Source organism: Eulemur rufifrons, chromosome 30, assembly GCF_041146395.1.
Source record: "Eulemur rufifrons isolate Redbay chromosome 30, OSU_ERuf_1, whole genome shotgun sequence".
NCBI lineage: Eukaryota > Metazoa > Chordata > Mammalia > Primates > Lemuridae > Eulemur > Eulemur rufifrons.
The window spans coordinates 81,691,263-81,707,884 of NC_091012.1; the positions used below are offsets into that span (position 1 = coordinate 81,691,263).

The window sequence follows — 16,622 nt, forward strand, 5'->3', positions numbered from 1 at the left end:
GTAGATGTGATTTCCCCTGTTCTTATCACTAAGTACAACTAAAATCCCTACACATTATGTAACAGACACAAGAAAACCCTGTGTCTCAGCCAAAGAACCCAGAAAAGGACAGCCTCATAAGACAGAAAATGTTTAGATAATAATCTATCTACTCCAGCTAACACCATGGAGAAAAGCACTGCAGTCCCACCTTCACCCCTACCAGAAAAAGGCCAAGTAGAGAACCAAGAATTCTGCCCTCACCAGGTTGGGGCACAACTAGATGCCCCAAAACATTCACTGATGGGGTGGTGTTAGAGAAGGAAGAGTGGAGAGCTACTATTAAAAATCCTTCCTCCCCCTTTCTCCTGCTATGTCATTAGAAGACTTCCACCCCTCCTCCACCTGGAGGTAAAGAGGATTCCTTCCCCATCCTCATTGGGGTGGCATCAGAAGAGGCTTAATGGAGATCCTGGACTCCCAACTCCACCCAGGAGTAAAAGAAAGCCCCTCCCCCACTGGATGTCAATGGAAGCCCAGTGTAGAATATGGACTTTTATCCTCTTGTGACAGTCTGTCATAATACAGATAGATAAATATCCTGGATAAACCACTAGAAAGTTACACCAAGGGGTACAGGAAAATTCTATAGATAAATAAAAATGGAATTCTAAATATGTTCAAATAACTCACAGGACTGCAAGGGCAAAAACAGAAAAAAAACACAAAGAAGAAATGGAAGGCAAAAAATAAAATGATATACTTAAGCTTTAATACAGTAATAATTGCATTAAATTTAAATTGTCTAATTTTATAAATTAAAAAACAGATTTGCAAATTGGATTACTCTTTTTTTTTATTTCAAAATATTAACACTACAGTACCCAAAGTAGCATGGTACTGGCAAAAGAACAGAGACAGAACCGAATGGATCAGAACACAGAACTCAGATATAAAACCATCCTCATACTGCCATCTGATCTTTGACGAAGCAAAGGAAAACATACACTGGGGAAAAGAATCCCTATTCGATAAACGGTGCTGGGAAAATTGGATATACACATATAGAAGACTGAAAGAGAATCCACACCTCTCGCTACTCACAGAAATTAATTCACAATGAATAACAGACATAAACCTAAGACATGAATGTATAAGAATTCTGGAAGAAAATGTTTGATAAACTCTTCCAGATATCAGCCTAGGCAAGGAACTTACGAAGAAGACCCCAAAGGCAATCACAGAAACAACAAAAAGTAATAAATGGACCTGATCAAATCAATAAGCTTTCACACAGCCAAGGAAACAATCATTAGTGCTAATAGACAACCTATAGAATGGGAGAAAATATTTACATGTTATACATCCAATAAAGGGCTAATAACCAGAATCTATAAAGAACTCAAGCAGAACAGCAAGAAAAAATCAAACAACCCCATTAAAAAGTGGGCAAAGCACATGAACAGAAGCTTTTCAAAAGAAGAAATACTACTGGCCAATAAACATATGAAAAATGCTCAACATCTGTAATCATCAGGGAAATGCAAATCAAAACCACAATGAGAAAATGCTTAACTCCAGTGAGAATGGCTTTTATCAAAAAGTCCCCAAACAGCAAATGTTGGTGTGAATGCAGAGAGAAAGGAACACTTACACACTGTTGGTGGGACTGCAAACTAGTAAACCTCTATTGAAAGTAGTATGGAGATACCTCAAAGAACTAAAAGTAGACCTCTCATTTGATCCAGAAATCCCTCTAGTGGGTATTTACCCATCAGAAAAAAAGTCATTTTCTAAAAATGACACTTGCACTAGAATGTTTATTGCAGCACCATTCACAATTGTAAAGATGTGGAATCAACTCAAGTGTTGATCTATGCATGGGTGGATTAATAAAATGTGATATATGTAGACCATGGTGTATACTATATGGCCATAAAAAATGGTAAACTAATACTTTTTGTAACAACCTTGATGGAACTGGAAGTCATTCTTCTAAATATAGCAAGAATGAAAAAACAAACACCACATGTACTCCCTAATAAACTGGAACTAATTGCTCAACACTTATATGCATTATGGAAGTAAAACTCAATGGAAACCAAGCAAATGGGAGGCGGGAGGAGGAGATAGGTATAGTCACACCTAACGGGTACAATGCACACTATTTGGGTGATAGGTTGCACCTACAACATTGACTCAAACTTTGCAAAAGCAATACATATAACCAAAATGCTTGTACCTACATAGTATTCTGAAATTTAAAAAAAGATGAACTGGAAAAAAATAAACATTTACTTTAGCTTCCCCCAAATTAAACACTTAGGTATAAATCTACTACAATGTCTGAAGTAGGTGTAAAGAAAGGTACAAAACTCTGATGAAAGAAATAAAAGAAGATCTACATAGATGGAGAGATATTCCATGGAAATGGATAGAATGACTCAGTATTATCAAGATGTCAGTTCTTTCCAACTTGAGCTATAGATTCAATGCAGTCCCAATCGATATTCCAGGAAGTTATTTTTCTTTTATGGATTGTGCTTTTAGTGCCATTTCTTAGAATTCTTCAACAAGTCTAGATCTCAAAGATTTTCCCTTGTTTTATCTTCTATAAGTTTTATTGTTGAATTTTGTATATTTAAATATATGATCCATCTTCATCTCATTTTTGTATAATGTGTGAGATTTAGGTCTTGGTCCATTTTTGTTTTCCTTTGAATATCCAATTGCTCAAGCATCATTTCTTAAAAAGACTAACCTCCCACTGTATTGCTTTTGTACCTTTGTCAAAAGTCAGCTAAGCTGATCATACTCATGTAAGCCTATTTCTAAGTTCTCTATTCTGTTCCATTCATCTATGTATAGCCCTCTGCCAATGGTCTTCATTACTGTAGGTATATAATAAGCCTTGAAATTGGGTAAATAGTTTCCTAGCACTTTATTATTCTTTAATATTGTTTTTGCTATACTATTTCCTTTCCCTATGAATTTTAGAATTATCTTGTATATATCTACAAAAAAATCTTGCTAGGATTCTGATAGGAAGTATGTTAAACTGTATATCAATTTGACGGGAATTTATATCTTTACTATGTGGAGTTTTCTGATCCAGGAACACAAAATGTCTCAACATTTACTTAAAACTACTTTGATATCTTTCATAAATGTTTAGTAGTTTTCTGCATATAAGTTCTGTACGTGCTTTGTTAGATTTACACCTAACTATGATTATTTTAATGATGGAAAATATTAATAGTATTATATTTTTAATTTGTTTCAATGTGATAATTTTTATTATATAGAAATAAAGTTGATTTTTTTGTGTTTATTTTGTATCCTGAGACCTTTATGAATTCATTTATTAATTGTAGGAGTGTTTTTGTAGATTCCTTGGTACTTTTGACATAGACTGTCATGTAATCTGTAAATAGGGAGAGTTTTATTTCTTCCTTTCTGATCTGTATATCTTTTATTTCCATTTATTATTGCATAGGCTAGAACCTCCAGTACTATGTTTAATAAGAGTGGTAATAGTGGACATCATGTTTCATTCTTGATCTTAGAGCGCAACGATCCTATTTTCAGCATTAAGCATGTTGTTAGCTGAAAGTTTTGGGGACCTGGATATTTCTTTGGGGGGCAAGTTTTTAATGATAAATTAAATTTTCTTAATAGTTATAGGGCTATTAGAGTAATCTATTTCATATTGTGGTTGTTTGTACTTTTCAGGGAATTGGTCCATTTCACCTAAATTGTCAGATTTGTGTGTGTAGAGTTGTTTATAATATTTCCTTGTTATCCTTTTCATGTTTGGAAGTCTGTAGTAATATCGCCTGGTCCATTCCTGTTTTATTAGCTTGTTAACTATGGAATGTCCAATTTCTGTAAGTACTAAGTTTGACAGTTGATATCTCTGACAATTGACTTTCACACTTTTTTATTGTGAAGGTATATGCTCATTTTTTTTTTCAAATGAACGTTTTGGCTTGTGATTATCTTTTTTTTTTTTCTTTTTCATTTCAGCATATTATGGGGGTACAAATGTTTAGGTTACATACGTTGCCCTTGCCCCACTCGAGTCAGAGCTTCAAGCATGTTCATCCCCCAGATGGTGTGCACTGCCACATTATGTGTGTATATATCCATCCCCTCCTCCTCTCTCCCACCTGCTGATTATCTTTCAAATTTTTTTTAGAGCAATTCATGTGAAACCGTGGATAAGTAAAAAATTCATGTTATTTTTTAATATGAGTTCCATCATGGAACTAATGCAGTGCAGACAGCTCAAAATATCAACAAAGTGTTTGGGAAGGATCTGGCTAATGAACGCACAGTATATCGATGGTTTGAGAAGTTCCATTCTGGTGATTTTAATCTTGAAAATGAGCCGGGTGCATGACCTGAGACCAAGTACAATAGTGATGAGCTGAAAGCTGTAGTGGAAGCAAATCCATGGCAACCTATGCATGAATTAGCAGCAAGGTTTGACCTTACTATTCCAACAATATTTGACAATATGAAACAAATCAGCAAGGTAAAGAAGCTGGATAGATGGCATCACATGAATTAAATGAGCGTCAGCAGATAAATCACCTCGAAGCTTTACTTTCTTTGCTGTCATGACATGAAAGTGAAACATTTATAAACCATATTGTTATGTATGATGAAAAGTGGATGCTGTTTGACAATTGCAAACATTCAGCACAATGGTTGGAAAAAGATATCATGCTGAAACCCAGTCCAAAACCAAATATTCATCATGAAAAGCTAATGATGTCTCTTTAGTTGTCCAACATTGGTATTATCCACTACAGCTTCATGAAACCTGGTCAGTAGATTACAGAGGATGTCTACTGCATCCAATTTGATAAAATGATGAGGATGCTTGTGATTAAGCAGCCAAGATTGGTCAATAGAGACAGGCCAATCCTCTTGCAAGACCACATGTCGCAAAAACCAATGCTGCTCGATACACAGAAGCTGGACTTGAAAACTCTCTGTCATCCACTGTATTCACCAGACCTTGCACCAACTGACTACCACTTCTTCCAGGCTTCGTACTACTTCTTACAAGGAAAAATATTCAATTCTCAACAAGCTGTGGAAAACGCCTTTCATGATTTCACCCCCACTTGCTCTCCAGGCTTCTTCGCTGATGGCATAAGCAAGCTACAGTTAAGATGGCAAAACTGTGTTGATTGTTTAGGCACATACTTTGGTTAATTGTACTGATTCTTGTTTGAGATATAATAAACTACACTTTTGATTCAAAAGTGGACATTTAATATTTAATGACCTTAATAGTAACTTGTGTTTCTGTCTTTTATTCTTTGCCAGTCTTGCTAGTTGTTTGTCAATTTTATTGATCTTTTCAATGAACCCACTTTTTACTTTTTTAAATTAACATACTTTATTTTTTTAGCAGTTTTAAGTTTTTGCTGCAAAAGACCAAGAGGATAGAAATTAAAGCTACAGACTGGGAGAAAATATTTGCAAACCACATATATGACAAAGAATTCATATCTAGAATATATAAAGAACCCTCAAAACTCAACACAAAATAGAAGCAAACACTTCAATCAGAAAATGAAGAGACATCTCACTGAAGAAGATATACAGATGACAAATAAGCACATGGAAAGATCTTCAACATCACTAGCCATCAGGAAAATAAAATTAAGAACTTGATGCGCTGTCACTACACATACCTATGAGAACAGCTAAAATTAATATATATATATATATATATATATATATATGTATTATATACTGACAATACTAAATGTTGCCAAGAATGCCAAGAGACTGGACTTTTCATACATTGCTGATAGAGATGTAAAATGGCTCAGCTGCTCTGCCAATTCCTTTGGCAGTTTCTCACAAAACTTAACATACAATCATACAATCTACAAATTTCTTTCTTGTCTATCTATTCTAGAGGTAAGTAAACTTATGTCTGCACAAAAACCTATATGCTACTGTTCATAACAGCTTGATATGTAATAGTCCAGAATTGGAAACAATACAAGTGTCCTTCAACAGGTAAATGGTTAAAAAAAATCAATACATACATATCATAGAATATGGCTTAGCAATAAAAAAGAATGAACTATTGATACACACAACTTGAATGAATCCCTAGGGAATTATGCTGAATGAAAAAAACTTGTACTCACCATAAAATTGGTTTCACTGATCATCACCCACCTAAGAGCACATTTAGGAATAACATTAATTGGGTGTCGGGCAGATGTGGGGGGGGAGGGGATGGGTGTATACATACATAATGAATGCGATGCGCACTGTCTAGGGGATGGACAGGCTTGAAGCTGATTCGGGGGGAGGCAAGGGCAATATACCTAACCTAAACTTGTGTACTCCCATGATATGCTGAAATTAAGAAAAAAAGAAAAAAAAAAGAAAGCTCCAAACACAAACAGCTCTAGTGATTCATGAGGATGGATGGGTCCTTGGATGGGTTCTCACATTTGCAGTTAGAACCACAGACTGCCAGAGACAGGAGGCAGCTTAGGAAAAAAAAAAAAAAAAAGAAAAAGAAAAAGAAAAAAGCTGATTTCAAAAGGTTATATGCTGTATGATTCCACTTATATAGTATTCTCAAAAAGCCACAGTTATAGAGGTAGAAAACAGATTAGTGGTTTATATGCCAGGGGTTGGGGATAGTGGGAAGGAGTGGAAGAGAAAGGGTGTGATAAAGGGACATAGAACTATGCATATACATTGTACAATATCAATTTCCTGCTTTTGATATTGTGCTATGCTTATGTAACATGTAAGCTGGAGGAAATTGAATAAAGAATACACAAGATCTATCCTTGAAACTTCTGTGACTCTAAAATTGTTTTAATATTAAAAGTTCTAAAAATTGATTCTAAATCCAATAAAATGAAATTTTGGAATACTTGAAATACAAAGGTAACTATATGGATCCAAAGTTAATAGAGGGCACATTTTCACCTAGGAAGAGCAAAATTGGAATTGTTATATGAACTATAGTTATATCTATATGCCTGGTTCCATTTCAAAAGGAGCAAATTCATTTTTCTTCTGAAAGGTTTGTTGAATTGTTTTCTCCAAAAACAAAACAGAATGAAAACAAAACCAAAAGTGATCTGTAATAAACTTCACGTTGCTTGAAAGTCTGAATATTTAGATAAATACCCTGTTTCTGTTAATAATATATTTTAAGGTAAATCATAATTATTAAATGATAAAAGTTTGAGATGATTGAAATGCTAACTACCCTGAATTGATTTTTTATCTGATTTGATTATAATACAATGTGTTCATGTGTTGAAACCTCACACTGTACCCCATAAATAAATACAATTATGTGTCAATTGTAAACTAAATTTTCAGAATTAAAAGCATAATTATTTTTATTTTAGCTTATTGACATAAAATTTTATTATTCTATGTACTTATTTATTCTTTTTAATCATAATTTATGCAGCATCCATTCATTATTTTAATGGCCAGAACTTCTGAGTTTTCTGTGTTTACAAAACTTCCTCTTGTATTTCTCTTATAAAGACTTGGATTGGGAATCGAAGAAGGAAATATCGTTTAATGGGGATTGAAGTTCCACCTCCAAGAGGAGGCCCTGCTGATTTCTCTGAGCAGCCAGAGTTGGGTTCTTTGTCTGCACTCACACCAGGAGAGGAAGCTGGGCCTGAAGTGGGAGAGGATAATGACAGAAATGATGAAGTATCCATCTGTTTGTCTGAAGGAAGCTCTCAAGGTACTTATATGCTGAACCTCCTAATAGCCTTTATAAATTTGTTGCATTTTCTTACCTGCTTTTCAGCTCACTGCACTTCAAATCTAGTCTTCAAAACACTTGGCCAAGCATTTGAATATAAATAGATTTATTTTTAATGCCACCACCTAAACAATCTGCCACATCAATGCATCACAAGGAACATTCATCTACCACAATAATAATCTCCCACATTTAGAAATTTTGGTTACAACAATATATACATTGTAATTAATTATAATAAATGCTTATTTTTATTTTATTGTAATTCTAGTCAATTTAGCTTAAAGCATTATAAACACATTGTAATGAAAGTAAGTATGACAAAATGTGATGAACACTAGGTTAGTAGCCAGGCAACCTGGGTGCAACTCCTAGTTTTTCCACTAGCTGATTATGTGACTTTAGGCAAAATATTTAATTTATTGGGCTTAGTTTCCTTATCTGCAAAAGGAAATTAGACTGGATCATCTTTATAATACCTCTCAATGTTTCCCTAAATGAGAATTCAAATAATATCATGGAGATATACCTTTTGTCCATGATCAGTATATTTCATTTGTCTTAAAGTATAGAAATAATTCCCTTCTGACACCTTTTTTATTAACACTTTTATAAAGGTTTAATTTACATGTCATAAAATTTATCTATTGTAAATGTAGAATTGAATGATTTTTAGTAAATTTTGTAGAGTTGTACAATCATCACCATCACTAAAATCCAATTTTAGATCATTTTCATCAATCCAATAACTCCATTGAGCCCATTTGCAGTCTATTCCCCCTCCCAACTCTTTCTGACCATATAAATTTGTCTTTTCTGGGCATTTTATATAACTGGAATCATATGTAGACATTTTGCATCTGTAATTGAGAAACTGAGAAAGAATAATGCATTTTCCTATTTTCCTTTTGTTTTACCCAGCCCTATTTAGGATATTAACACTATATTTTCCCGTTTATTGTTTGCCTTTTAATTTTGTTTATGATGTTTTCTGATGTCAGAATTTTTGTTTGTAATTTTTATGTTGTCAAATCTACCAATACTTTCCTTTATGGCTTCTGATTTTGGTGTCATGATTACAAAGTTCTTCCTTATACTACAATTATATACCCTTACATTTGCCTCTGGTATCCTTGTGGTTTCATTTTTACAATTTGATATTATTTCACGCAGAATTTATTTTGCTGTAACATGTGTGAAGAAAATATCTAATTTTATTTTTCCAAATGGTTAACCAGTTGTCCCTACACTATTTGTTGAATAATCCATCTTTTTTCCAGTGAGTTTAAATGTAGTTTTATATCAAATATACATATATAAATATGCATGCATACATATAAAAATATATATGTGCAGACATACACATGTGGATCAAATTCTAGACTTCCTATTATATTACATTAATCTTATTATTTAAAAATGTGGCTTTAAAAATGTCTGAATATCTGATAGGGCTTTCATTATTCTTCTTACCTCTTGTAGCTCACTGATTCTTTAGAATTTTTTAGTCATACCTTTCCCCAATATCCCTCCCCAAAATCCAGTCAAGATTTTAATTGTCATTGCATTAGACTGATAAGATATTGTAGTAAGGTGAATTCAGCTTTTACATGTATTGCATTTTGTTTATTTTTATTTTTTTATTTTTAAATTAGTATGGGCACATAATAGTTGTATATGTTTATAGGGTACATGTGATGTTTTGATACAGGCATACAATGTGAATTAATCAATTCAGGGTAATTAGCGTATCCATCATCTGATTTAGAGCTCTCTAGCAGGCCTTTGGATAATATGGGTCTGGAACTCAGAACAGGGCTTAAGACACAAGAAGAAATGTGGGAGTCACCCACATCGAGGCCAAAAATATCTAGCCACAGAAATAGAAGATTTAGTTAAGTGAAAAAATGTAAAATGACAAAGGACAATGGACAAGGTCTGTTTTTTGATAAATATACAGATTTAGGGGCTGGAGGGAAAAAGGGAGCCATTGAAAGAACATTCAGAAACAGGAAAACCAGGGTAGTATGCTAAGGAAAGAGCCAGTAGTGCTGGTGAGTGCCTGTAGTCCCAACTACTCATGAGGCTGAGGCAGGAGGATCCCATGAGGCCAGGAGTTGAGGCTGCAGTGTGCCATGGTCAAGCCTGTGAATAGCCACTGCCCTCCAGCCTGGGCAACACAGCAAGACCAAGTCTCTTTTTTTTTTTATTTCATCTTATTGTTATGGGGGATACAGAATTGCAGGTTACATACGTTGCCCATGTACCTCCTTTCCCCCCAAGTCAGAGCTCCAGGCGTGTCTGTTCCCCAGATAGTGCGCGTTGCACCCATCATGTAGGTATACATCCCTCCCTTCCCCACCCCCCCTTCCCGAGTCAGCACCTTCAAGCGTTACCATTCCCCAAAGGGTGCCCAATGCACTCATTGGTAGGCATACCCCCATCCCTTCCCCCACCCCCCACCTCAGTCTGATATCCAATTGGTGTCCTACCCAGATGTGTATTTAGGTGATGATCAGGGAAACCAATTTTCTGGTGAGTACATGTCATGCTTGTTTTTCCATTCTTGGGATACTTCACTTAATATAATGGGTTCCAACTCTCTCCAGGAGAACCATAGAGATGTCGTATCTTCATTATTTCTTATAGCTGACTAATATTCCATGGTATACATATACCACAGCTTACTAATCCAATCATGTATTGATGAGCATTTGGGTTGTTTCCACATCTTTGCTATCGTGAATTGTGCTGCTATAAACATTTGGGTACATGTGTCTTTGTTACAGAATGACCTTTTTTCCTTTGGGTATATGTCCAATAATGGGATTGCTGGATCGAATGGCAGGTCTACTTGAATCTGTTTAAGATACCTCCATAATGCTTTCCACAGGGGTTGCACTAGTTTGCAGTCCCACCAGCAGTGTATGAGTGTTCCTGTCTCTCCACATCCATGCCAACATGTGTTGTTTTGGGTTTTTTTGATAAGGGCCATTCTCACTGGGGTTAAGTGATATCTCATTGTGGTTTTGATTTGCATTTCTCTGATGATTAGGGATGTTGAGCATTTTTTCATATGTTTGTTAGCCATTCTTATATCTTCTTTCGAGAATTTTCTATTCATGTCATTTGCCCACTTTTTGATAGGGTTGTTTGATTTTTTTCTTGCTGATTTTCCTGAGTTCTAAATAGATTCTTGTTATCAGTCCTTTATCTGATGTGTAGTATGCAAATATTTTTTCCCATTCTGTAGGTGAAGACCAAGTCTCTTAAAAAAAAAAAAAAAAAAAAAAAAAAAAAACAGGAGAGAAAGAAAGAAAGAAAATAAGAAAATAAGCAAAGGGATTTTAAAGCCATTGAATTGGATGTTTAAGAGGTTCTCTTCGAAAAAGCAATTAATTACATGGGGAGGGGGAAGACAAGTAGATTGCAGCAGATTGAATAATGAAAGGGAAAGAAAAACTGTTAGTTTTGAAAGGACCATGCATTTTAAGACCAGGTGTTTGAAAGGTTATCAGTGTGAAAATCTTTCTCTCTCTCTCTCTCTCTCTCTCTTTCAACCCCAACATTTGTTATTCATATTGAAGATGATAATTTAGTGTATAGGAAATCTGTGAAGTAGACTTTAAAACTATCAAGAAAGAAGAAGCATTGTGCCATTTCCAAGCAGCTTATTTTTTAATATAGTTGGTCCATTAAACCATTTTTGTCTTCTTTTTAATCTTTTTTTTATTATTATTTCAGCATATTATGGGAGGTACATAAGTTTAGGTTACCTGTAAAGCCCTTGCCCCCCCATGCCCCCGAGTCAGAGCTTCAACCGTGTCGGTCCCCCAGACAGTGAGCATTGCACTCATTATGTATGTATATACCCATCCCCCCCCACATCTGCCCGACACCCGATTAATGCTATTCCTAAATGTGCTCTTAGGTGATGATCAGTGAAACCAATTTGATGATGAGTACATGTGGTGCTTATTTTTCCATTCTTGGGATACTTCACTTAGTAGAATGGGTTCCAACTCTATCCAGGAGAACATAAGATATTCTATATCCCCGTTATTTCTTAGAGCTGAGTAATACTCTATGGTATACATATACCACATTTTATTAATCCACTCATGTATTGATGGGCACTTGGGTTGTTTCCACATCTTTGCAATTGTGAATTATGCTGCTATAAACATTTGGGTGCAGATGTCTTTTTTATAGAATGTCTTTTGTTCTTTTGGGTAGATGCCCAATAATGGGATTGCTGGGTGTCTTCTATTAGTCTTTACTAAATTGTATGTGCCTGGAGATACGTCGTTATTCATAGTGACTCATAACTAGTTATTTAGAGCCTGATGACCAGCAAGCTCAGTGAGGGAGGGTGGGGAAATAGGAATTTGTGTTTTTCTGTGGGTGGGAGGGAGGGCTGTGAGACAATATTTTGATAGAGGAAAGTACCAAAGGCCTTAAGTGGAGTTTCATTCCCCAACCCTCACTTCCCCATCTAAAAGAGAATTTTAGAAAATAAGTAATTAAAGGAAAAACAGTGAAGTTCATTTTAAAGTCCACTTTAGTGGTCCACTTTTAATGGACTACTGCTCCTACACTGGCATTTTTTGTTATTTAATAGCATATTCTCTAGACATCTGGTATAGTAATCAAGGCCTAATGAGGAAAAGGGGAGAGAGAATTTAATGCATGAATCAAAAAACACTCGATGAGAAGCACAATTGCCTGGAATTTCTCTACATGGCTTATTTTTCACAGCTGCGTGGTAAACCTTTTCATTCTCATCAGAAATTACAAGAGAAAAGCATAAAAGCATTTTCAAATACTGAAAAGAGCCCTTTATGGTAGTTTCTTACTAGTTCTGTCCTATTCTCTTTCTCATTTTGTTAATGGGGAATACTATTAATAATATGATTGGTTTGACTATAGGATGCTTTTGTAATGATTAAATGAATTGTATTCCTCTGCCCTAAATTAATACCATACCTTTAAAATATACTAACCATATTATCTTCCAGTTTATGGAAATGTAGTAGAAAATTTCTACTTTGAAATTTCCATTAATTGCATTTCAGAGATATGGAGATAGAATAATCAGAGCAGCTGCCAATGCTATTTCAAAAACCTGACAACTGAAATTCAGAGTCCTTTTAATATGGCTGTTGATTACATAGGGTTAGAGTCTTCTTCTAAATGTCTACGAAGGGTAAAAAATCTTTAAATCAGGGCTTACATGTTACATGTTAAAAATTAATCAAGAATAACATTAAAAATTTCTAGAAAAATATGTACAAGCAAAAAAGATTATTTTTTAAACTCCAGTAAATAGCAGGTTTAGCCAAAGTCAACAAAAAATGCTGATTATCTTTTAGTAGTTTCAGTTCCATTATTCTGTTTCAAAAAGGTGTGGTTGGGACTGAAAAAGCTACTTGGGTTCACCCTTCCCACAACTGAAAACTAAAGTAATGGGTGGATGACTGAGCTTCTTAATTTCAAGTTCTCTGTGTACAATTAATATATTGTATATATATTGTACATATACAGTACATAATATATATAGTTGCACAATTTTAAAGATTTTTACTCGGGGGAAGCAAATTGTTTAAAGTATGAGAATAGGCCGGGCGCGGTGGCTCACGCCTGTAATCCTAGCACTCTGGGAGGCCGAGGTGGGCGGATCGTTTGAGCTCAGGAGTTCGAGACCAGCCTGAGCAAGAGCGAGACCCCATCTCTACTAAAAATAGAAAGAAATTATATGGACAGCTAAATATATATATAGAAAAAATTAGCCGGGCATGGTGGTGCATGCCTGTAGTCCCAGCTACTCGGGAGGCTGAGGCAGTAGGATCGCCTGAGCTCAGGAGTTTGAGGTTGCTGTGAGCTAGGCTGACGCCACGGCACTCACTCTAGCCTGGGCAACAGAGTGAGACTCTGTCTCAAAAAAAAAAAATAAATAAATAAAGTATGAGAATAATTAACATCTATAATGTTAAATTTTAAAGCAAAGCCTCTTTTTCAGCTATATCTATTATGTGGGTGTGCACATGAAAGATAATTCTATATACCGTTACTTAGTGTAAGCATATAGCCACCACATAGAGTGCCCTCTAGAGTATTCATTGATTAATAATTCTACTTATTTTTTATGTTTATTTTTCCCATTAGCAGAGTTGCTTTTCCTGAGAAGTTACCAGGCACCTTGACAGTGTTTTTGGTTTAAAATTAAAGCTATATGTAAGCAAAAGAAATCATTCCTTATTCAACTCTATCACGTCACACCCTTTTATTTAAGGAATCCTCAAAATAAGTTTTATTTAAATCTTCCAAATTAATCAAACCATGCATGAATATGTTGCCAGTAAAGCAGAACTTTTTACAAAGTTATTAGCAAGTGAGACTAGAAATATAAGGCAAACCTGTAGGGAATGATACCTATAATGATCTTGATGAGCAATATAACCCCACCTCTGAGGCCATGAGTGCTAATACCAACTCTGCAGCTAAAGCTGATGACAGTTTTTCTCTCCTTATTTTATTTAGATGCCGGTTACATAGGACTTGAAGTAACTGTGATTTGAATTGTGCAAATAATGAATAGTTTCCTATGTCTAGGAACCATTCTTTTTAAAAAATGTAAATTGTTTTTTTAATATTCCACATATAAGTGACACAGTGCAATATTTTTCTGTGTCCAGTTTATTTCGCTTAACATAATGCCCTCCAGGTCCATCCATGTTGTGGCAAATGGCAGGGGGTAAAAAGGTGAAATACATGGAGATAAAGAATAAAACAGTGGTTACCAGGATCAGGGTGGGAGGAGGAAATGGGGAAGTGTAGGTCAAAGGGTACAAAGTAGCAAATATGTAGGATGAGCAAGTTGGAAGATCTAACGTACAACATAAGGACTATAGTTGATAACAGTGTGTAGTATTCAAGATTTTTGCTAAATGAGTAGATTATAGCTACTCTTGGGAGGGAACTGAGTAACTATGTGAGAGGACGGATATATTAATTTGTTTCACTAAAGTAACCATTTTACTATATATATATATATATATATATATGCATCTCATAACATCATTTTGTATACTTTATGCACAATAAAATTTATTTTTTGAAAATCTAGTGGAGACAGAAAAAAATTAAATTGAATTTATAGGGGACTTTGCATTAAAACTCTGGTAAGGTTTTTCTGGATATTTTAAACTTGAATTCTCTATATGCTTATATGTGAATTCCTGGATCAACCCTGTTTTCCTCCGGATCATCCCCCATACTCATACAAGGCACCACTGTATGCCTTTTCATAGGAAGGAATGGACGTGGAAATATCTTGGGAGAGCTGATAAGTATTTTTGTTCGGCTTTCTAAGGGGAAATAAAATGTCTACTAACAAGGGATTGAGAAATTCTTCTACTATTTATCCAAATAATCTCCATGACATGGCTGTGCAGAAAAAAAAAAGAGAGGAACATTGCTCTCCTGTTTTTCTAAGGGGTTCAGGGTAAGGGTAATCTAAGACCGTATGCCTTAAAACAGCCACTTCTCCTTGCTGAGCATAGAGAGCTTTTTAGTAGACTTGTTTCTTTGAATTAATTTCTTTCTTATATTTATTTTCTCATTTTTAGAATATTAAACTTGGATCAGAAAAGGCATTCATGTTCATTGTAGAAATATTGGGAAATACAACAAAAAATAGAAATAATCTTACCCCTCAGTGATAACCCTTCCGAACATAGGAGTGAGAAGATATTTTTGCCAGTGTTTTCTCTTTGCATATATACAAGAGTGTGTGTGTGTGTGTGTGTGTGTATGTATGTATGTACATATGCATTCACATACACATGCCTTTTTACAAAATTAGAAATGTGCTATATTTATGGTTTATATCATATATTTGAAAATTATTTTTGTCACTTTTATTACAATGAGCAATACATGTTCTTTGTAGAAAAATATTTGGATACAAACAATCAAAAAAAAAAAAAAAACCAGGGAAAAAATTACCTATAATTCCATCCAGAAATGATGATGAAAATGTTTTGGTGTAAATAGTTCCAGTCTTTTAGTCTCCATGAAATTTATACTTATTCTTCTTTTACAAAATTAAGATTATATGTACTCACATAGTAGGTTTTGTCACCTTTAATTTTTCACTTTCTAGTAGATCATGAACATTTTCCTTATTATTAACTATTTTTCTACTTCATTTTTAGTGGCTTCATAGTATTTATTATAGAGATAGGTCCTAAATAATTTCTCTAATCCTCCATTGTTAAGAATATATGCTTCTTCCATTTTTTCAATTACAAAAATCACAGTGGTGACCATCCTTGTATTTGTCCCCATCCACACTTATTTCCTCAGAATACATTGTTCGAAGTAGAACTGCTTAACAAAGCATGTGTGAAGTAAATTTGCCTTTTGTGTCTTTTTACAATAGAGAAATTAAGTGATCTTGAAAAAAACATTCTCAATAAAGTTTTGAGGAATGAAAAATGAAATTATGGCTTGTTTTTCTGTAGAAGAGCCCAATGAAGTTGTTCCAAATGAGGCAAGGTCTCATAAGGAGGAGGAACACCATGCAGTATCCGCAGATAATGTGGTATGTACAGTTTGAAATTCTTTCCTCATTACATGATGAATTTCAAAGATGTTTCCAGTTGGTGAATCAGTGTTGTCAGAATAAAGTGTTGTCAGAATAAAGTCTTTCATTGCTCCACTTCACAAGCCAAAACAGAGCTTTTTCCAATAAAATTATACACCTCTGAGGGGTTAGTTAATGAAATTTAAAATGCTATTATTTGTACCTCTATTTTTTTGATTGAGGAGACCTTCAAATATAAAAATCTAATAC

General features: G+C 34.6%; 1 protein-coding gene across 1 annotated transcript in view; it reads left to right on the forward strand.

The window, feature by feature from the left end:
* Nucleotides 1-16,622, forward strand: part of HDX (highly divergent homeobox) — a 168,881-nt gene that overhangs the window by 131,656 nt on the left and 20,603 nt on the right. The window contains exons 5-6 of the mRNA XM_069463959.1: nucleotides 7,537-7,744; nucleotides 16,291-16,370. Coding sequence (XP_069320060.1) covers nucleotides 7,537-7,744; nucleotides 16,291-16,370 — 288 coding nt within the window. The remainder of the gene's footprint in view (nucleotides 1-7,536; nucleotides 7,745-16,290; nucleotides 16,371-16,622) is intronic.